This window comes from Egretta garzetta, unplaced genomic scaffold (genome assembly GCF_000687185.1).
Source record: "Egretta garzetta isolate BGI_Z169 unplaced genomic scaffold, ASM68718v1 scaffold94, whole genome shotgun sequence".
Lineage (NCBI taxonomy): Eukaryota > Metazoa > Chordata > Aves > Pelecaniformes > Ardeidae > Egretta > Egretta garzetta.
The window spans coordinates 3,431,753-3,450,278 of NW_009259683.1; the positions used below are offsets into that span (position 1 = coordinate 3,431,753).

The window sequence follows — 18,526 nt, forward strand, 5'->3', positions numbered from 1 at the left end:
AACAACAAACTGTGTTTAATCCTTTCAAAGTTACCTGGTCTCTTTCAAGGATGTAATCTGCTAAATGGGAAGATACAAATACTAAGAATACCCAAGCTATCAATTCTGATAACCTGGTTGGAGAAAAAGACCCTACAGAAATGCTTCATTGGTGATATAAATTATGTCATTCTGTAAATGCCATGCAAACAGCAGTGGGCCAGGACTGCTAACGGAGCTTTACTGGTTTTTAGGCCTCTTTGAAGTATAACGCTAGCTGTACTGACATTTTTCCACAGTCTACACCTTTCAATCAGGACTAAAAGTCAAAACTAAAATTCCAGCAGCCTAGGGTTTGGACTTTTTGATAAAGTGAACCTGACCTTGTATATTCATGGCCCAGCTCAATCTTGCTGTAACACAGTTATTTTGCTGTAGATAAATCAGATTTAGATCTGGTAGATTTGGCCCTGGAAGACTAATTTCATTCTGGCTCAGAGTAACGTGCAATCGGAAGACTTCCACTGACAACACAGAAAAGGACTGTTTAAAAAGCAATGCTTGCAGGTGTTTACCACAGGTTAAATGTTTCATTTTGTACAACACAGAACTCGCTTCTGGCAGGACTGAGGCATACAATCTGTCACTAGACACTGAAAGAGCTTAGCACCTTCTAGAAGTGCTCCTAACCCTTGCAGTTTGACATTTAAAAGTTCAGGCTCAAGAGATGACATTTACTATGCAAATTGTTTTCATCTCTTCCCCCCTCCCCCCCTTTAATTTTATAATGACTACAAAATAAATTTAAGTCCCTAATAGTTCAGATTAAGTGCAAGTATACAGATGTTCTTGGTCAGAGCTCCATTGACTTTTAAAGGGTGTTATATATATATGTAGATGTTGATTGCAATCTGAATGCAGAAAGAGCATCTTGAATTGGTTAAAAAAAAATGCACGTAGAATGCATGTCTTGAAGAGCTCTAATTAAATCAATGCTTTTCAACAGACATCACCATCTTTCCCTTTTTCCCCACAATTGAACAAAACTGCATTTTGATCTCTATAGGATTTTGCTTGTTTTTCTTCAAATTTATTAGCTTTTGTAATTATATAGTCCATTTTATTGTTAAATCAGAAACAGTAAGGGAACACTCTAGGTTGGTATAGTCATTTTACAATGAGCATATCAGCTACAATACCTTTACCTAATGTCAGAAAACCAAAACAGAACCAGAACAGCAATTTTTTTTTTTTTGACAAAACTGCTTATTGAGATATCACCTATTCTGTAAGGAAGAAAATACTTGAAAAATAAAAAAGTTAAAATTTAGTTAAAAGCTTTACTTGTCTGGGAGCAATCTCATAAAACTCTTTTTAATATGAGCACTTCACTTCACAAAATGAAAAACTATTTACAAATTTTGCTTGCAGTTTGGTCACATTATCTACACACATTTGCAGAAGATCTTAGGCAAAATAGGTATGTATCTTCTGACATAGGCTATCAGATTGATTGCACATTTTCCTTTTATATAATGGCTCTCCTATAGTGCACTGAAGTCAGTGATCACTGTCTAATTACATTCTTTTTAATTTATGGCTCAACAATAAAATCAATACCACTTCAAACCCAAATATCTGAGCGGCTGAATTACATATAGTGTGAAACATGTGGATTCTACTTTTTTGGACCTGATTTTCAAAAGAATAATTCACCTCACTAGCACAATTAATGAATTGTGCAAAGAAATAAAGGACCTGTGCATCTACTTCATTTGAAAATCAAGGCATCTTGTCAAATTCTGTCAATCGACTTCCCTCTAGTTACAGCTCATTTAAAAAATGTTCATTTCCCTATGGCACTATAATGAACTTTTCAGCACGCTATTACTGAATTACAGTATCTTTTACATATATACTATATTTTGGCCAATAACATAATTTCCGTGTTACACAATATCATTGCCTTCACAAGCAGAGTTGCTACATACATTCACAGTTTCAATAGATTGTAATTAGCTTCTCCAGTTGTGCTTTAAAAATTCCAAATATTTTCCAACAGGAAGTGCAAAGCAAATGTCCTATGCAGCTACAATTGGTCACAGAGTTACAAACTCCATAATTACGAGAAGAGCATTCTCTCATTCTCCGTTTTCATCACCTGCTTTTTCAGGTATGACCTCCAGACTTCGACGGGGCTTTGAGATTTCTGCATTTTCAGTGCCTGGCTTATTGAGTCCACATGAAAGAGTGGCATAATGGATTTGTTTCAGGTTCTCCAGTGCTTCATTTTTAGCATATTTGAGAAGATCAGCTTGTCCCTGTAAGACAAAAAATGCAGAATACACAATTGATAACAGGATTCTCTTCCCCGCCTCCGGCTTCTGTTTGTTTCAGATTAATGGTATGGTTGCCCTGCTCAAACACACGCACACACCCCAAACCTAAGTAAAACTTAAAACTGGATTACTTGAAGTTAGTAAGAATCAAGCTCTTTGCTTTCCCTGGAGCCAACCTGTTGCATAAACAAAGGGATAGGGATCGTATTTACCTAACAGCTTTCTGGAGTAATCTGTGCTGTATTTTAATCTGTGGGGACTATAAATGTTTCTGCATAGAGAAAATTGAGAAGGCTGATTTTACTACTTCAGGGAGCAGTCCAACTGGTTTGGGTTTGGGTTCTTTTGAGATTTTTTTTCCTAGCAAAGTGATTCATTCAATAGTAGCACGGTGAAGGATCAATGTTTGTCAAAGCATGAAATATGAAAATACAAGTTGGCAAGCAACATGTAAAAAGGACAGTGATGACAAAGACTTCACAGGATTGTTTGCAGTTCAGCGCTATTGCTATCCCTCTTTACTTCCACTCTTTCTCTTCATAGTAATTAAGTTTTAAGTAAAGCTGTAAGAGAAACTGTCCCAGACTTGGGTGATTTGGCTCTGTCCTGCAGTATTAGCTACTCCATCTCTTTGCATTGATTAAAGCCCTCTAACAGCAACAGCTCTCATTAGCAGACTATCGACTGCCTTTTCTGCAGCTGTTACCTGCCTACCCTGCCCATACGCAGGGAACAAACAAGCCTGTAGCGCGCGGTGAGCACCCATGTCTTACGGGTGGACACAGGGAAGTTCAGGAACACGTGCAGAAGGTCTGCAAGGGCCAAAGTGATTGCGCTGTGTCTGCACTCCCGAAGGAGAATGCCCCGATGCTTACAGAAAAGCAAATGATGCTTCAGAACACCGTATCTTAAAAAGTGTCATTATTAACTGAAGGGGAGAAAAACACACGCTCACACACACAAACAAAAAACCCCAAGTACCGTAGTTCCTTGAGACTGTCAGTTCCTGTAACGTCTACTAAGGTATGAACACTGACTGCACCTTTGCCTGTAACTGGGGCACTCATGTCTGTCCTGGGCAAATCCTGGCTCCTTCACTTTTCTTGAAGAGATGCTGATGTCTCTTCTAGAGACATAACATCTATGTTGCCTTTCCTCCTTTGTCAAATAAGGTTGAAGTCCAACTTTACTTTTTGATTTAAAAAATAAAGGAGGAGAGATAGAACAGCAGTCAGTCAAAACCATGTGTGTGCTCATGGTGTGATACCTCAGCCTTTCTTCTTTAGCAACTCAGAACATAAATACTATCCTATTAAGTAAGCAGAACTACACATTTGAGGCACACAAACTGAAAACAAATACTGCTTCCTTCAAAAGGAATAATGCCCCCTCTCCCCTTATCCAATACTGTAATATTGGGTTTTTTTCTGATTACCAGACAGGAAAAAATCTGGAAGTTCACTGATCACAGCACAAGCGTCAGTAATATTTTCTTCTACAGAAAACCAAGGCTACGGTTTTTTAAAATCACATACTTTTTTCCAAACTGACAAACAACTAAAAGCTAATTTAAAACACTCCAGCAGACTAAATGAGTCATATCTGGAGTGCATCTGTTTCTAGCCCAAGTTCCATTTTACATGGATTAGTAGAATATAGTTCTGGAACTTTAATCAAGTTGTTTATTATAGGCAGAGCTGCTAGCAACAGTCTATTAATAAGGTTGCCCAAAATTTCTCATTTAAAAAAAAATACTTTCAGTTGCTTATACACTTGCCAAACTAACTACTTCAGCTGATACTAACTAACTACTTCAGCTGATACTATCTATGCAGGATTTTTGCCACTGGCAGACTTTATTATTATTACTGTTTAATATCATTCTTTAACCTCATCCATATGGTTCATTCCATTCTGAGAATAAAGACAGGAAAATGCTTTCAGAATTTTTTTTAGCAATCTTCCATCCTTCCCTCCCCACTCCTACTTGGGGTAGGGACTTGTAATTGAAATGACTTCAGGGACCCAGAGTAGTGGATCCAAGTTACAAGCCTTTAATAAACAAAAATCAGATTTTGAACATGGTTAGTACAATCACTCAGGATTTCATTCTCGATCATTCTTCATCTCTTGACAGCTCCAGCAATGTGGCAAGACAATGCATATTCCATTCCCACACAGTAATGAATATGCGTTAGAAGAAAAAGTTGGGTTTTTCCTGTATGGCTTCTCCAAGTTGTCTTACCACCAACATTTGGTTGCCAATGCAGGCAGTACAAAAGCCAGACTGGAGGAGGGGAAGGAAGAGCCTGGGACAGGGACTCTGGTGAGGAGGCGTATGGAGAAAAGGAGGGGGGTGAGAGCGACCTCTGAGACTGACCTGGCAAGAAGTCTAGGACTGCAGAAAGGGCAGTTGGACTGTACTATACAAAGCAGAGACTAGAACTTACTGAAAGAGGAGATTGTGCAATAATGAAAAACGGACACAAATTTGGACCAGACAGGTGAGTGGAGGAAGGGAACGATTGAGGCAACATTTGGGACTGGAATACAGGAAGAAAAGGGACTGACAAAATCCACCATTGTTGAAAGAAGCCTGAAAATTATAGACAAATAGAAGGACTAAGAACTCAAAAAGTGAGAGAGCTTGGTACTGAGACTAAGAGCTGGTGAGAGAAAAACAAACAAAAATGCAGGGCAGGGAGAAGACTGCAGAATACAATGAGATCAGGTATGATGATTAAAAAAACTAAAATTAAGACTCATCAGGAAGGATCTCTAGAGGAGGCAAAGAGGGGGCAACATCAGCTCGAAAGCAATGGGAAAAAACTGCCAAAAGAGAACATTAGGCACCAAGTGGGAACAGAACACTGGATGGAGGAGAGAGGGGAAGGAGGAAGCCAGGAGTTAACGGGAACAGCTGGATGTTCAACAGGGAACAGGGAAGATGAACTTTGTAGACAAGAAAGGATCTGGGATAAGGGGCTGGATTATTGCAGACAACAGGGGTTCAGGCTCAACATGTTTGGCCATGTGGGATCAAGTTTAGACTAGGGTGAAACAGAAAAATGAATCTGTGTACGTTAGATACTCTCTTCTCCAACACTTAGAATGAAGCAATTGATTTCTGAATGTCACTGAACTCAGAAAAATGTTTGTGAAACCAACTGCATTGTCATTATCTGCTGGCATGTCTTGATCCAAGGACAAAACAAGAGCCAGCTACTGCTACCAAATATGGCACAAATTCAAGTGAGAGAAGTCTACGCAATTGATGTAGAGTGCCTAGCTCTGTTGGTGTACCATCATGAAGCCATATGCTGGGGAAAAAAAGCAGTATGCTTTTTAACAATTCAAGTTCTAGTCACAATGAACACTGTTGAACAGTAGTACAACGCATCTGAAAGGCAGAAAAGTAAAGAAATCATCCAGACCTGAAAAAGTCCCCCCCTGCCCTCAATTAAAAGAACTCCAGAGACTTTCCTTCTAATTATATATCAAATGTCTCTTGTCCAAGGGCTCTCAAGATTCACTTTCAATTCTTTATATTCTGTGCATTCTGTAGCTGCGTAAGATCCCATGCCATTGATTTAATAAGTAAATTAATAGTACAGTCAGTTGACTACAAGCTGAAACACATCTCTCGCCTCTATGGGCTACTCAGAGGCCTTTCACCTTCTTACCAGCTCCAAATGGCCATACACTACTTGCTCTTAAAATGCACACTGTAAAACCAATACAAGAAACCTACCAACAGCTCAAACCCATCAAATGGTCAAGCAGATTTATCACAAGGAAGTACAAACCACCCTACATTCAAAGAGACACAGCTGGTCCACAGAGACAACTCAATGCTGGAATCTGGAGCAGCTGCAGAACCAAACCCATATAATGTTTCTCACCACATGGTAGGGCTGCCTCTGTCAGCCTTTCACCTCAGGTAAGTGTAAATGAGTTCAGTCCTTCAGTGTTGCCTGGCAAACACACCACAAAACTCAAATTTACTCCCAGGACTGTGGCTAACAGGCATTTTGTGATAATTCCCATCTAGGAACTGGATCAATACAGTCCTTGCACACCACAAGTGCAGAGCGCTGCAAGAGCGCTGTCCTCACCACAGCAGACAGCAATCGCTGCTCCCTTTCCATCACCGTGGTTGAAATTCACATAGTGCTCAGTTCTGTTAGTAACTTTAATACCTATTTCACATATTGATGTTTACAAGCTTCAGAAGATGAATCAAGCATCAAGCTGGTTTTGTAGGCAGACATGAAAAAGACCTTAAAAACATCAAACCACAAAACTGATACTCATTTGTAAGCTTTTGATAAACAGCAATGATAAAGGATGTGAATTAATGTGGAAGCCCAATTCAATATTCTTCATACCTTCTCTGTCCCAATATGCTAACTACTGTTTTGTTTTTTTAAAAATCAACATTAAAATCTTCTGTTTGTTTTGATGCTTTCGGCTAAGAGGCAGTGTTTTTGTATCACAGCTCCTGAAAGGTAATTAAAAACAAAACCAAAATAGTTCCTATCAGTTCTCATACCTATGAAATGAGGTATCATTTCAGAGTCAATCAGATGTAACATCAACTAGAATGTCTCAGCACAGCTACCTTTATAATTTGGTACATATTCCCTCATGATTTTTGGTTAACAGGTTCTTCAGTGAGTGTGTGAACATGGAAGTAAAACTGTAGAGATGACATTTGAAAATAACTGCATGAGCACCCTTCCCCCAGAAAATCCAAAGAAATTATATCAGTAATGACTGGGCTTTAGCTCAGGTTCTGGGACCCAAAGCTCGGATGAGTAAGCAGCCAGCAACCCTTCTCAAAGCATTTCTCTGAGCAATGGCTGCTAGGTACAATGGGACATACTGCAGTGCTCCATGCCCAGCTGATGCGCTCCAAGTGCATTTACAGAATCAGGACATAAAGGACTTAACTTCTTAACTTCTAAATATGGGTTTAATTAGGAGCCAAAATCCCATCAGTCCAGCAACATCAAGAGACTAGTAGTTTTAGATATTTAAATTGAACTGGGATGTGGGAGGTTTTCTGAGTACCTACAGGGCTAGGCAGCAGCTATCAGAGGCTTTACGAATGCCCCATGGTGACAACAGTGCTGCCTGAATCCACTTGTAGATCTGGTCCATAAAATCTGGTGATTTTTTAAAAAAATCTGTATTGAAGAAGTTGCACCCCTGTAAGTGCCTTGAGTGCTCCATTTAGAAATACATTTATAAAAATAATGTAGGTGCAGAACCAACGTCATTACAGAGGTAACAGATGCCATGAACTGCACGCCTTGGGATTTCTTTCAAGAGAAAGTAATTCACGTTGTCTGATGTGACATGTCTAAAAACTCATAGCCAAGAAGAAGCATCTAACAAATGCTGGAGTTCGGAGTCCTACCTTCATTCCGAGTACTTCCACTGAACTCTCCCTATGTGTTTAGAACAGCTCTTTGTTGCAAAAACTAATTTAAAGATGCTGTTATGCTTTTCCTATGGGCAGCTCAAATTCTAAGCCTCTATAGGGTTTTTTCCAAAGTTTTGCTTCGCCAGGCAAGTCCGTAAATTGTTACATTATGTTGTTTGTAGGAGTCTGCTGCAACAGTACTTAGAGTGATTTTCTTTCTTCAACTGTGTACTCTCTCTGGCAGGAAATGTGATTATCTATGTTTAGAAAATATGACTGCTATCAGTCTGAGTAATAACAATAAATAAATTACAAGCAAATGATCTTGCAAACTGCCTATTTGAAAGAAAAGAATATTCTAATACTGTACAATCTCTAAATCTCACAGACAGGCAACAAAGTTCACTAAAGCAGACTAAATTTACTCTAAGTGATGTTCTGAATTTAAGCAAGTATCTATATGTGCATATATGGGGTGCATAAGAAACATACACAAATGAATAGACATATTTCACCTGAATTCAAACATACTAAACCAGTAACAAATTTGGCCACATGGCTTCAAATCAGGAAAAATAAAATCCTTTAAAATAGTAATTGCAACGTGTGTGTGCATGCACAAACACATACATATAGACATTTAATAGCTATGTCAGATGTTCTAAACAAGGAGTTCCCCTAAAATTAAGCTGTCAATTTTGTTATTTTATCAAAGTTTCCATTGCATCAACTGTAGTCAAAATGTCCCAATTGAAAAAAAAAGATCAGTATGTACCTTGAGGGTAAAATGCGGCTTAATTGGTTTGGAAAATACATCAGCCACACCATGTGAGCATTCTGCGATTCCTCTGTGAGGGAGCTGAGGATGGCACTCATGCAGAATTATTTAGTAATGCTGTTCAGAGCCACACAGCAATTCCTAAATCATAGCCAAGAGACCATGTAAAATACTGTTCCTAATTACAAGAAGAATAAAAAGTTAAATCCGCCTAAGCACGGCACTGCCTTCAGTGTGTTGGCTGCTCCACTGTCTTGCTTGCTGAACAGAAAAATCTGGGGCCACTGAATAGAGAGGGTTTTATTTTTGTGCTGTTCAAGGGGGAAGCTAATTTTATGTACACACAGAATTCAACAGAAAAAAATAAATACTTCTTAAAGTGGCTCAGATTGTCACTGTCCTGATCACCTTTTACTCTAAAAAATGTGGGCATTTGCTTTCCATCTCTGTCCTCGTATTTTTTAGAGAACTGGAAAAGTTGAAATGGAAAAACATAGTATTAGATCAAAATTCTGATAGTAGGTCTTTTTCTCCAGACAGGAAGAGTAGTGTCTTAGAAACTGATGAGTTTTCCTATTTAATTAGATAACACGAGACAAGTTATGGTTACAGCCTGAAGTGAAAAAGCTCAATGTGTTACTTCAAACAAATCACAATCTCTAACATTCTGAACATCTAAATGTGAATAACAGCACTTAATAGATGCCTATGTGAACTGTAATACTTGTAAATAATTTTTAAGATATAACAACATAGTAGAACTTTCTATAACACCTCCTGTTAAGGTTTTGACAACAGGCTGATCTCACCAATTTTTTGAGAATGTATTAATTATGGGACAAATTGTACCTTCCTACAGAAAGGACCTTAATCTGTGAGTAGAAAAAAAACAAGTCAGTGTTGAAGGGATTTTCTCATAATCTCTTCAAAAGGAAGGCCTTCTAACTTCATAATTACGTTAATCCTAAGGATATGCACAAAAGCCCTTCAATGCTCTGAAGAGCCAGATCTACCATGAGGGTTCTCCGATTCCCGGCTTACGCAGGAATCACGACTTCATATTTCAGTCGCTCATCAACTGCAAACCTCCCCCTCCTAACCCTTACGTTCTGAATGGAAAGCAGAGATGAAGCAAAGGTACTGCTGTTCCAGGCAACATTAAAATAAATTTGCCTACCCAAGCTGATACCCAATACCTTTGACGGAAAAGTAAAGAAGGGACAAGAATTTATTTCCTTGACATTTGCCCAAACCCACTGAACCAACTCCCCTTTGAGAGGGGGGGACATCCCCTAGGTAGCACAGGAATGATACTTGACACATCCCATACACCACCTTCAGGAAACTCCGCTCTAATAAAGGAAATGTAATAGTCTCGTCCTTTTTACCTAGAAGATAAACCTGCACGCATACCTTCAGAATGTATTAACTATACACGCAGCAGCAAATTTAACCTCTTTGTGGTTTTCCTCTGCACTGGACTTGTGCAGTGTAACACAAGGCGGACTGGAGCACCAAGCAACACTGTGAAAAGTTTAACAGTTGGAACCAGCATGGAAAGCTGGAGAAATACACGTGTATTACTGCTTTTCTGTAGTAGTTCATTGCAGGAAGAGGTGATAGGGAATTCTATTTTTAACAAAAAATAAAAATAAAAGTATGTGGGAGAAAATAATTTTGCTTATAATTAAAACAGACTTTATAGTTTAATGTGATGAAATATTTGAGTGGGAGAGAAGAACTCATTAGTGGATGTAAACACAAAACTTGAATAATTTGGGCTAGAAGGATAGTGTCAGGGGAATAAATTAAGGAAGGCAGTTTTGCTATCTCTATAAATTTTTATGTACTCTGCTGAGATGAAAGATCAGTGATAAGAAACCTGAACTGTTCCACATTCTAGTTTCCTGAGGGTCCCTGGTTGAAAGTTTTTCTAGCCTTCATCACTTACTGTTGTGTCAAAACATAAGCAAATGTGCTCGACAAAATGCAAGGAGACTCTCTAGCTCATACACACTCAACTTACTCCGGTCTGGATTACCAATATAATTTGTATGTATCATTAATCACCATTCATCACTGACTTCAGTACCAACAGCTTCCTTTTTGTTTTTCAGTGCCTGCATTAACCTTAACACTCTTGCTCCCTTTCAAATCACAAAGCAGGGTTTAAACAGCAGCATAGCTTCCTCCCAGCCCAAATCGCTTCACAGAAATCAATACTCATTGTTTCACCTCTGTGTTCAAGATTACAGTGAATCCAGTTAACGTTATAAGGTTGCAAGAATAAAATGTCAAACTAAATGAAACAACCCCCCACAACAATAGAAAATAAGAAAAAGTCACATTCAGAGTCTGCTGTGTTTTCAAGTTATACAAACAAAACTGAATATGGTTATAAAAGTGAGTAAATCCAGATAAACTGTGACCCAGAATAATGACCAATAACAATATTAGAATGTCAGTTGTGAATGGAAAAATACAGTAACTAACCAAAGGAAGACACATTACCTTTAAGATTGTAATGTTCCATGTAAAACTTTCTACTGATTTTTGCAGTTTTCTTTCTTTTAAGCCTTCTCTTGCTCCTATATTGTGCAGGTTTTCATGAAACTCCATTGCTGTGGAGAATAAAAGAGGGAGAAATACAGTACCTATTTTAATGCATTTTTGTGATCACAGAGATAGTGATTTGAAATTAGTAAGTCACAAGGACAGTGAAAAAGCCTCAGAAATTTTACTCTTTAAGCACAAGTGCATATGATCTAGTAATGCGCAACATGCCAATACAGACAAACCTTTCCAAGCCAAAATCCACACGGAAGTACCTGTTGGTTCACTGCCATACAAGGACGGAGCCAAGCAAATATTTAATATACAAAAATATTCTTTAAGTACAACTGAATTTGTTGCACCGTACGGAAAAACCTTTTTCTGAGTTGCTATAGAACGGAAACAGTAATTTCATTAAATACTCTATCCCAAGAAATTTATTTTGCGCCTTGCTCTTTTATGCACTAAATTTACATCACAGTTGTCCCGCTAACAGTTTATATGCTGGGGCCAGCCCAGAAAATAACTTTCTCACCTTACCCCTGAAGAGAAAAGGAGTAACTGTGAAGGAGGAGTGCCAAGCGAACCGCCAAGGACATTTTAGCACACCCATGTAAACTACTGTGTCCACAAATCCTGTATCTAACAAACTCCAAACCAAAAATTTTTGGCAAAGTTCAGATTAGCTTGATCTAAACATCGAGTAGAGTGACCAGAGCTTTAGTTTTAACCCAGCGCACTGCACAGATATAATAATTTGCTTTCCATGCTGCTGTTACAAGTCATACAAAAATAAATTTGAAATGGTTTCCTTCATACAGGGGAAGTAAAACATCCTTCCATGGGAACACACATCAACCCAAGATGGATTACAGCAACTCTTCTATGGAAGTCATACATTAAATTGCACTCTCGGGATCTCCATCAGTAGTAACATAAAGGGCATTTTAAAACCAAAAGTTGGCAAGTGGTTGTGACTTACACCTATGAGTGTAAAACCAAGTTACAGCTTAATTACAAATTACAATTTTAGCTATGTCAATTGAGATCTTCTATCTGCCCAGTGACTACACATGCTTCAAAATTTACATGTAATTAATTATGGAATAAACATACAAACTTGCATTGGCTGTCAATCCTAGAGGAGACTGACTTTTAAGGACAGTATAGTATCTATTCTTTGTAATCTCTCTACCCCACCACTCATGTCTCATTACAAGAAAGAGATGTGACTGAATGTTTTCATTGTACGTACCCTTACCTTACTCATCTATACATATACACACACATTTTAAAAATTATTCATAAATTCATTTGAAAGACAAGACTGTTCTTTTTAGCTTTTCTTACTTTTTTGAATTTTACTAGAAGGAAAAAAATGGCAAATATTTTCCCTGAAATAAACTACTATATAATTTTTATTTCAAACACTTCTCTATAGCTCTGACTCTGCCTCCAGAGTACAGCCTCAAGTAAACCATTCATACTCTATTTCCCCAAACCAGTTTTCTAACCAGGTTAGAAATTAAAGTTCATTCATCCATCACTGTTTCTAAGTATCCATTTCCTGTTAGCAGCATCTGAAAAAAACCAACTCCCAATGTGACCATGGAAAGATTATGCACAAATCCATATTTACAACATTACATTTCTAAAGCCACCATAAAAATACAGATTTTCTGACCTGTACCATGAATTTTGAGACTATACTGCTAAACTTTTTCCATCTTTATAAATACTGCCCTTCAAATCCATGGGCGCTAGTGATAGATAATAACCTCGAACTGAAGCCACTCAGAGAGAGATTAAGAATAACGCTGAGGGCCTGCATGATGGATGTGAAATTGATCCTTTGCAGATTTCAGGTTATTCTTAGGTATACAAAGTCACCAGTATCTCAAATGCGAAGACAGTGGTGGCCACATATTCTGCTAGCCAGAAGAGCTCTTTTCTGTTTCACTGACTACCTTCTATGGTGACTCTCTTCCTTCCTTATGCTCATGCATTATTACATTCCTGTTCTGCCAAAGCCACTCCACTCCAGCTAAATGCTCCTGGCAGTTAGCAGCAACACTTCAGTGCCCTTTTTCAGAAAATGAAACAAAGACAGATCATCCTATCAGGTCACACACATGTAAACCCCCAGTAAACAAGTGCCTTCTGCTTAAACACACCCCTCTCCCTAACATCTCTTAGGGACTGGATAGGGCAACTCCCCATGATCATGCTAAACTGAAGCTATTCTACTCTAAGCCTAAACATACGAAAAAATCTCTGTTTTTTCATCTGTTGAATGGAAGGAATTATTTGCTACACAATACATGGGCAACTTAACTTTAACATATGAATGCAGCACAACATTTAACTGTTGACTGCATCTCTCTTGGTATTCCCCTTTCATGTTTCTGCTTGCTTTTCTTGCACTTAGTCTTGGAATTGACTATTTACTGCATTAAGAGTGGCAAAGTTATAACAGAAGTCTTAAATTCCAGAAGAAAACCAACTTCTAAGAAGATAAAGGAAAAATGAGGAAAGAGCTTTTCATTTACAGCTAAATTAATACAATGAAAAAAAATGTTCATATAAACTCATGTAAAAGTGCCTTTAAGGTATTTATGAAAGATAAGTGCGTGTTAACAGTCTTGTCTTTTAATAAATATACATATTTTTCTATCTCCTTGAAAATAAAAATTAAGATATAGTAAGCAAGTTTACGAGGCTTAATTACTTCTAAAATTATTAGTCCATTAGTCATTTCAAACTGCCTGAAAGCCCTTGGATGACAACAGACATAATGCTAACCTGATTTATCACTCTTAATGTATTTCTGCATTTACCACCTGCTTAATCCAAAAAGCACAAGTTACTCATGTTTTCCATTTTTACTGGCAGATGTTAAAAAGACTGTCATCCACAAGTTTCTGAGTGATCATAAAGATTACGTAGGATGTGTGTTCTTGTGTTCAGATAGAATTTCCTTTCCATTTTTCTTTTTGCCCATTGCACAGATGTTTTTATCTACAATGAAGTTGTTACTGATTGTTGTCTTGAGCCAGAAAACTCAGTTCTAAAAAGGTCTTTTCATTGGAGATGTCAACTTTACTGAAATCCTTACTTACATAGCACCATTGAGGTTGGAAGGCACCTCTGGAGATCGCCTAGTCCAGCTGCCTTGCTCAAAGCAGGGTCAGGTAGAGCAGATTGCCCAGGACTCTGTCCACTTGGCTCTTGAATATCACCAAGGATGGAGATGCCACAACCCTCTCTGGGCAACCTCTTCCAGTGCTGGACCACCCAGGATTCCCACTGAGCCTTCTCTGCTCCGGGCTCGACAGTCCCACCTCTCTCAGTCTCCCCTCATATGGAAGACACTCCAGTCCCTTAACTCTCTTTGTGGCCCTGCACTGGACAGTAAGTCCCTATCTTTCTTGTACTGGGCAGCCCCAGGCTGGTCTGAACACTCCAGATGTGGCCTCATCAATGCTGAGTAGAGGGGAAGGACCAACTCTGGCAAGGTCTTCTGGCAAGGCACTTCCTTAAGTATGTTCAACTTGTTGTCCACCAGGACACCCAGGTCTTTTACTCTGAAGCTGCTTTCCAGCCAGTCAGCCTCCAGCCTGTACTGGCGCATGCATGGGGTCATTCCACTCCAGGTACAGGACTCAGCACTTCCCTCTGAAATTCATGGGGTTTCTGTCAGCCCCGTTCTTCAGCCTGTCCAAGTCCCTCTGAGTAGCAGCAGCGCAACCGTCTGCCATAGAAAACTTGGAGGAGGTTGGCTATCTTCTGCCACCTTGCTGATGAGGTGCTCCGCCCCATCATCCAGGTGATAAATGAAGATGCTTAAACAGTAGGAGCTCTGGTATCAACCCTTGAGGCACACCACTAGTGATTGTCCTCCAGGTGGACTTCATGCTGCTGATCACAATGCTCTGAGCATGGCTGGGCAGCTAGCTTTCAGTCCACCTCACTGCCCACTTATCTGGCCTCTACGTACTTCCTTAGTGTGTCTATGAGGATGTTGCAAAGAGACAGTGTTGAAAGCCTCAATCAAGTCAAAATAAAAAACATCCCCTGCTTTCCCCTCCTCCACCAAGCCAGTCGCCTCACTGCAGAATACTCTCAGGCTGGTTAAGCCTGATTTTCCCTTTGTAAATCCATGCTGACTTTCCCCAATCACCTTCTTGTCTTTCATGTGTTTGCAAATGGTTTCCAAGAGGATTTACTCCATCACCTTCCCAGGGACTGAAGTCCTACTTTTGACCCTTCTTGAACTTATTAAATTGTGGTAACTACTGCTTATAACAGTGTGATTACATTTCAAACACCGTTACCTGACTCACGAGTTTCTTCTTGTGGAATATTAGGGCACTCAGTTTGCATAAGCTGCATTAAGAAGTCTGGTCACCTCTATTCCACTGTAAGTAAGAGCTAGCTGACAGAAGCCAATACAATTTCCTAAAAGCTTGCAAAATAAAATCACTTCCATCTTTCATGATCAAAGTCTTCCACATTAAGGGCCATCTTTTCAGTGAAACATTCATCCCAACTGTTCTGAGTCATGTACACACGTTAACAAAATAGCAATAGCATGATTCAACAGCAGATTTTAAAACAGAACAAAATACTACCAACAAATTTTCCCAATCATAATCAAAGATTTCACAGCATATCCTTCTCAACTGAAGTATATTTATTTTTTTAAAGCATTCTCATAAGCAATTCTTCAGTATTTCCTAATAATTAATTTTCCCCCTCAGTGCAGAATCACCTTCTGGCTCCCCAGTGAATGCTGATTAGTTTAGTTTGCATTTCATTATTGTCTCAGCTTTTCCTTCTCTCTCAGACTGCCTTTCCCACCCCTGGAATGTATTAGATGGTTTTAACACTTCTTCATCTCTCCTTACCATTCAAGATGCTCTTCTGTAGTTTTATGTACAATTCTTTTCACCCATTTTCAATAACTCCAAACAGCATGAGGACAAGAGAAGTGCTATAAAGTTGACCAATGCCATAGGAACACTAATAAAATTTTGCTTGGTTACTCTAGCAAAAAGAAAACCAAAAGAGAAGTAATTGCTCTCTAGACACACATCAGTCAGGTTAAGACCTTGGACATCAAAGAATCATCATTTCAGCTAAAGGACAATATTAGGATGAATGCCCATCAGTAAAATTGGAATTTATGTAAAATTTATAACCATTGTAGACGTGGTTCTGTAAGCAGCCTTGAAAAGGAGAAAATGACTCAAATAAAAAACTCATATTCATTTTAAAATAGAGCTTGACATGATCAATTTCCAAAAATTGTACCTGGGGGTAGACTTCAGGACTTTCCAGTCTTGTGTTTTTACAAGCAGCTGCATGATAAATCCTCTAAATATTACATGGCAGACCTCAAACCTGCATTAATTTATGCTCAGCATATTCTGATAGAATGTTTACGTCCATAAACTAAAGAAGAACTGATATGACAGTATAGAAACTGGGGTATCTTATTGCTATGACATACTCCAATAACAAAAATGTCTTTCCTAAATAAAACATACAAGGCAATACAACAGTCTTGATGGTCTGATAAGAATTCTGAGCTATCACTTGTCAGAATAACTTCCAGATTAGAACCATAGCTTTATTTTATAGCCCTGGATTTTTAATCAGTATTTTAATTGTCACAAATACGTTCAGAAGATACAAAACTTTTCATAACTTACAAGCATGTGAGCTTACAATATTTATGTTATTCTTTTGCTGATGCTTGAAATGCTGGAAAACAAGGAAGAGGCATTTCCGTTGCTGCCCTGCATATTGCATAGGTTGGCTTTGTAGTGCCAACATTTTATCTTCAGGGAAAAAAAAGTTGGTTTTGGGGATACATTTCAGAAACAACATTGTAGATACTGTTAAAAGTTACTAATCTCCAACTATATTTAGCTTGGAAAAAACAGTTCTTAATTTCTTCAAAATGAAATAACCTCATATGAAATTCACTACCCTTAATTACTAACTAGAAATGACACCTGTTGAAAGTTGGTCAGCAATTCCTCCCACTACTGGGCTTTCACTTTCATTCCAAGGTACTACACTGAAGATACTGATTAAAATGTGACATACAAAGCAGCATAAGTGGTTCTGCTATTTTTAAACTACTTAAGATGCATATATTAAAAAAGCAACTACCCTTAAGTCGCTGAGCTTCATGTATTTATATTTTTGCTTTTGTACTGTACCATACATATACATTTGTTAGAAAACTCTGATGATAACTACATGTTTATTAAAATCAAGGTGTGAAGAGAGAGTGAAACATGGAGAATTGGAGTGGGTGTGTGGAAGGCAGGAGTTCAGACTGTTTGGAACTCTGTGATTTGTTTGCTTTTGTAAGAGTTACTATCACAAAGCCCTGGCATACAACCTGTTTATAGGAAAAAAATTCACACCTTTTCTTTAACTGAGAGTTGAGATACTAATTCTCAAGGAATCTTTTGCAAACCAGCAAGCACGCCACTTGCTATACTGTATTTCTACAGCCAATTTCTATTTGACACACTCGTTTGTTTTCTTTGAGGAAAGCTTTCTTGCCAAGAGCATGATTTACAACCTAGCTGAGACATGACTACACAGCAGGTGGGCTCCTCCTGGTATAGGCTTTTTCTCTTAACAAAGAACTTTATAAACAAAATAGTACCATGGTAAAACTTTGGCAATAAATGTATATATTGAGTAGGGCTAATATGAAATGGGTAGCAAACAGTATTTGTCTATACCTATTTAAAATACACAGATTATGCAGGTAAGCACTTAACTTCAGTCAAGACAAATGTATTTAATTTCATTCTTGGTAGAGCACTTTGATTTAAAAGCAAACAAAATACTTTTCAAAGGAGTAATGAATAAGTAATAAAAATGAAGTAAATATTAAATATTTTTAAAATGGAAGGAAAAGACCATAGCGCTCTTAATTAGGTTACCACATACTGCAGCTCAATTACTATGTATACTCACCTTGAATGCTTACAAAGTTTCTGTTAATAATTTGCATACACAGATTTGTTCGTTACAAGAAAAAAAAAATTCAAGAAAACACTTTATACATTAAAATATTTCTTCCTACACTATGTAGCTTAAATGGTAATACAGGAAAAGAAAGAATTTTAGGAAAGAATTTACACTGTAAGTACTCATTTCCACATATAAATATTTAATCACACATTCAACTGCTACACTTGGCCACATCTTTGAAAGCCAGGGCTTTAATTTTTTACAGCATTAAATATACATCTTAATATTTTTATTTCAGATTATATTCCTTAAACACTCAGGTATTTCAACTCACAAACAATTTCCTCTTAAAACAAAGTTTATCAGAAAAGCGATTGGGAAAGGAGTCTGGATACCAGAACACATCAATGGTAAGTCAAACAAATCATGTTAGAGAAGCAACAGAAG

General features: G+C 38.1%; 1 protein-coding gene across 1 annotated transcript in view; it reads right to left on the reverse strand.

Annotated features, from left to right (window-relative positions):
* Positions 1–1,184: 1,184 nt before the first annotated feature.
* The window catches only part of PLCL2 (phospholipase C like 2), a 103,892-nt gene continuing 86,550 nt past the window's right edge, over positions 1,185–18,526 (reverse strand). Inside the window, exons 5-6 of the mRNA XM_009638639.2 lie at positions 11,036–11,145; positions 1,185–2,300 (exon numbers count right to left, since the gene is read on the reverse strand). Coding sequence (XP_009636934.1) covers positions 2,121–2,300; positions 11,036–11,145 — 290 coding nt within the window. The 3' untranslated portion in view covers positions 1,185–2,120. The remainder of the gene's footprint in view (positions 2,301–11,035; positions 11,146–18,526) is intronic.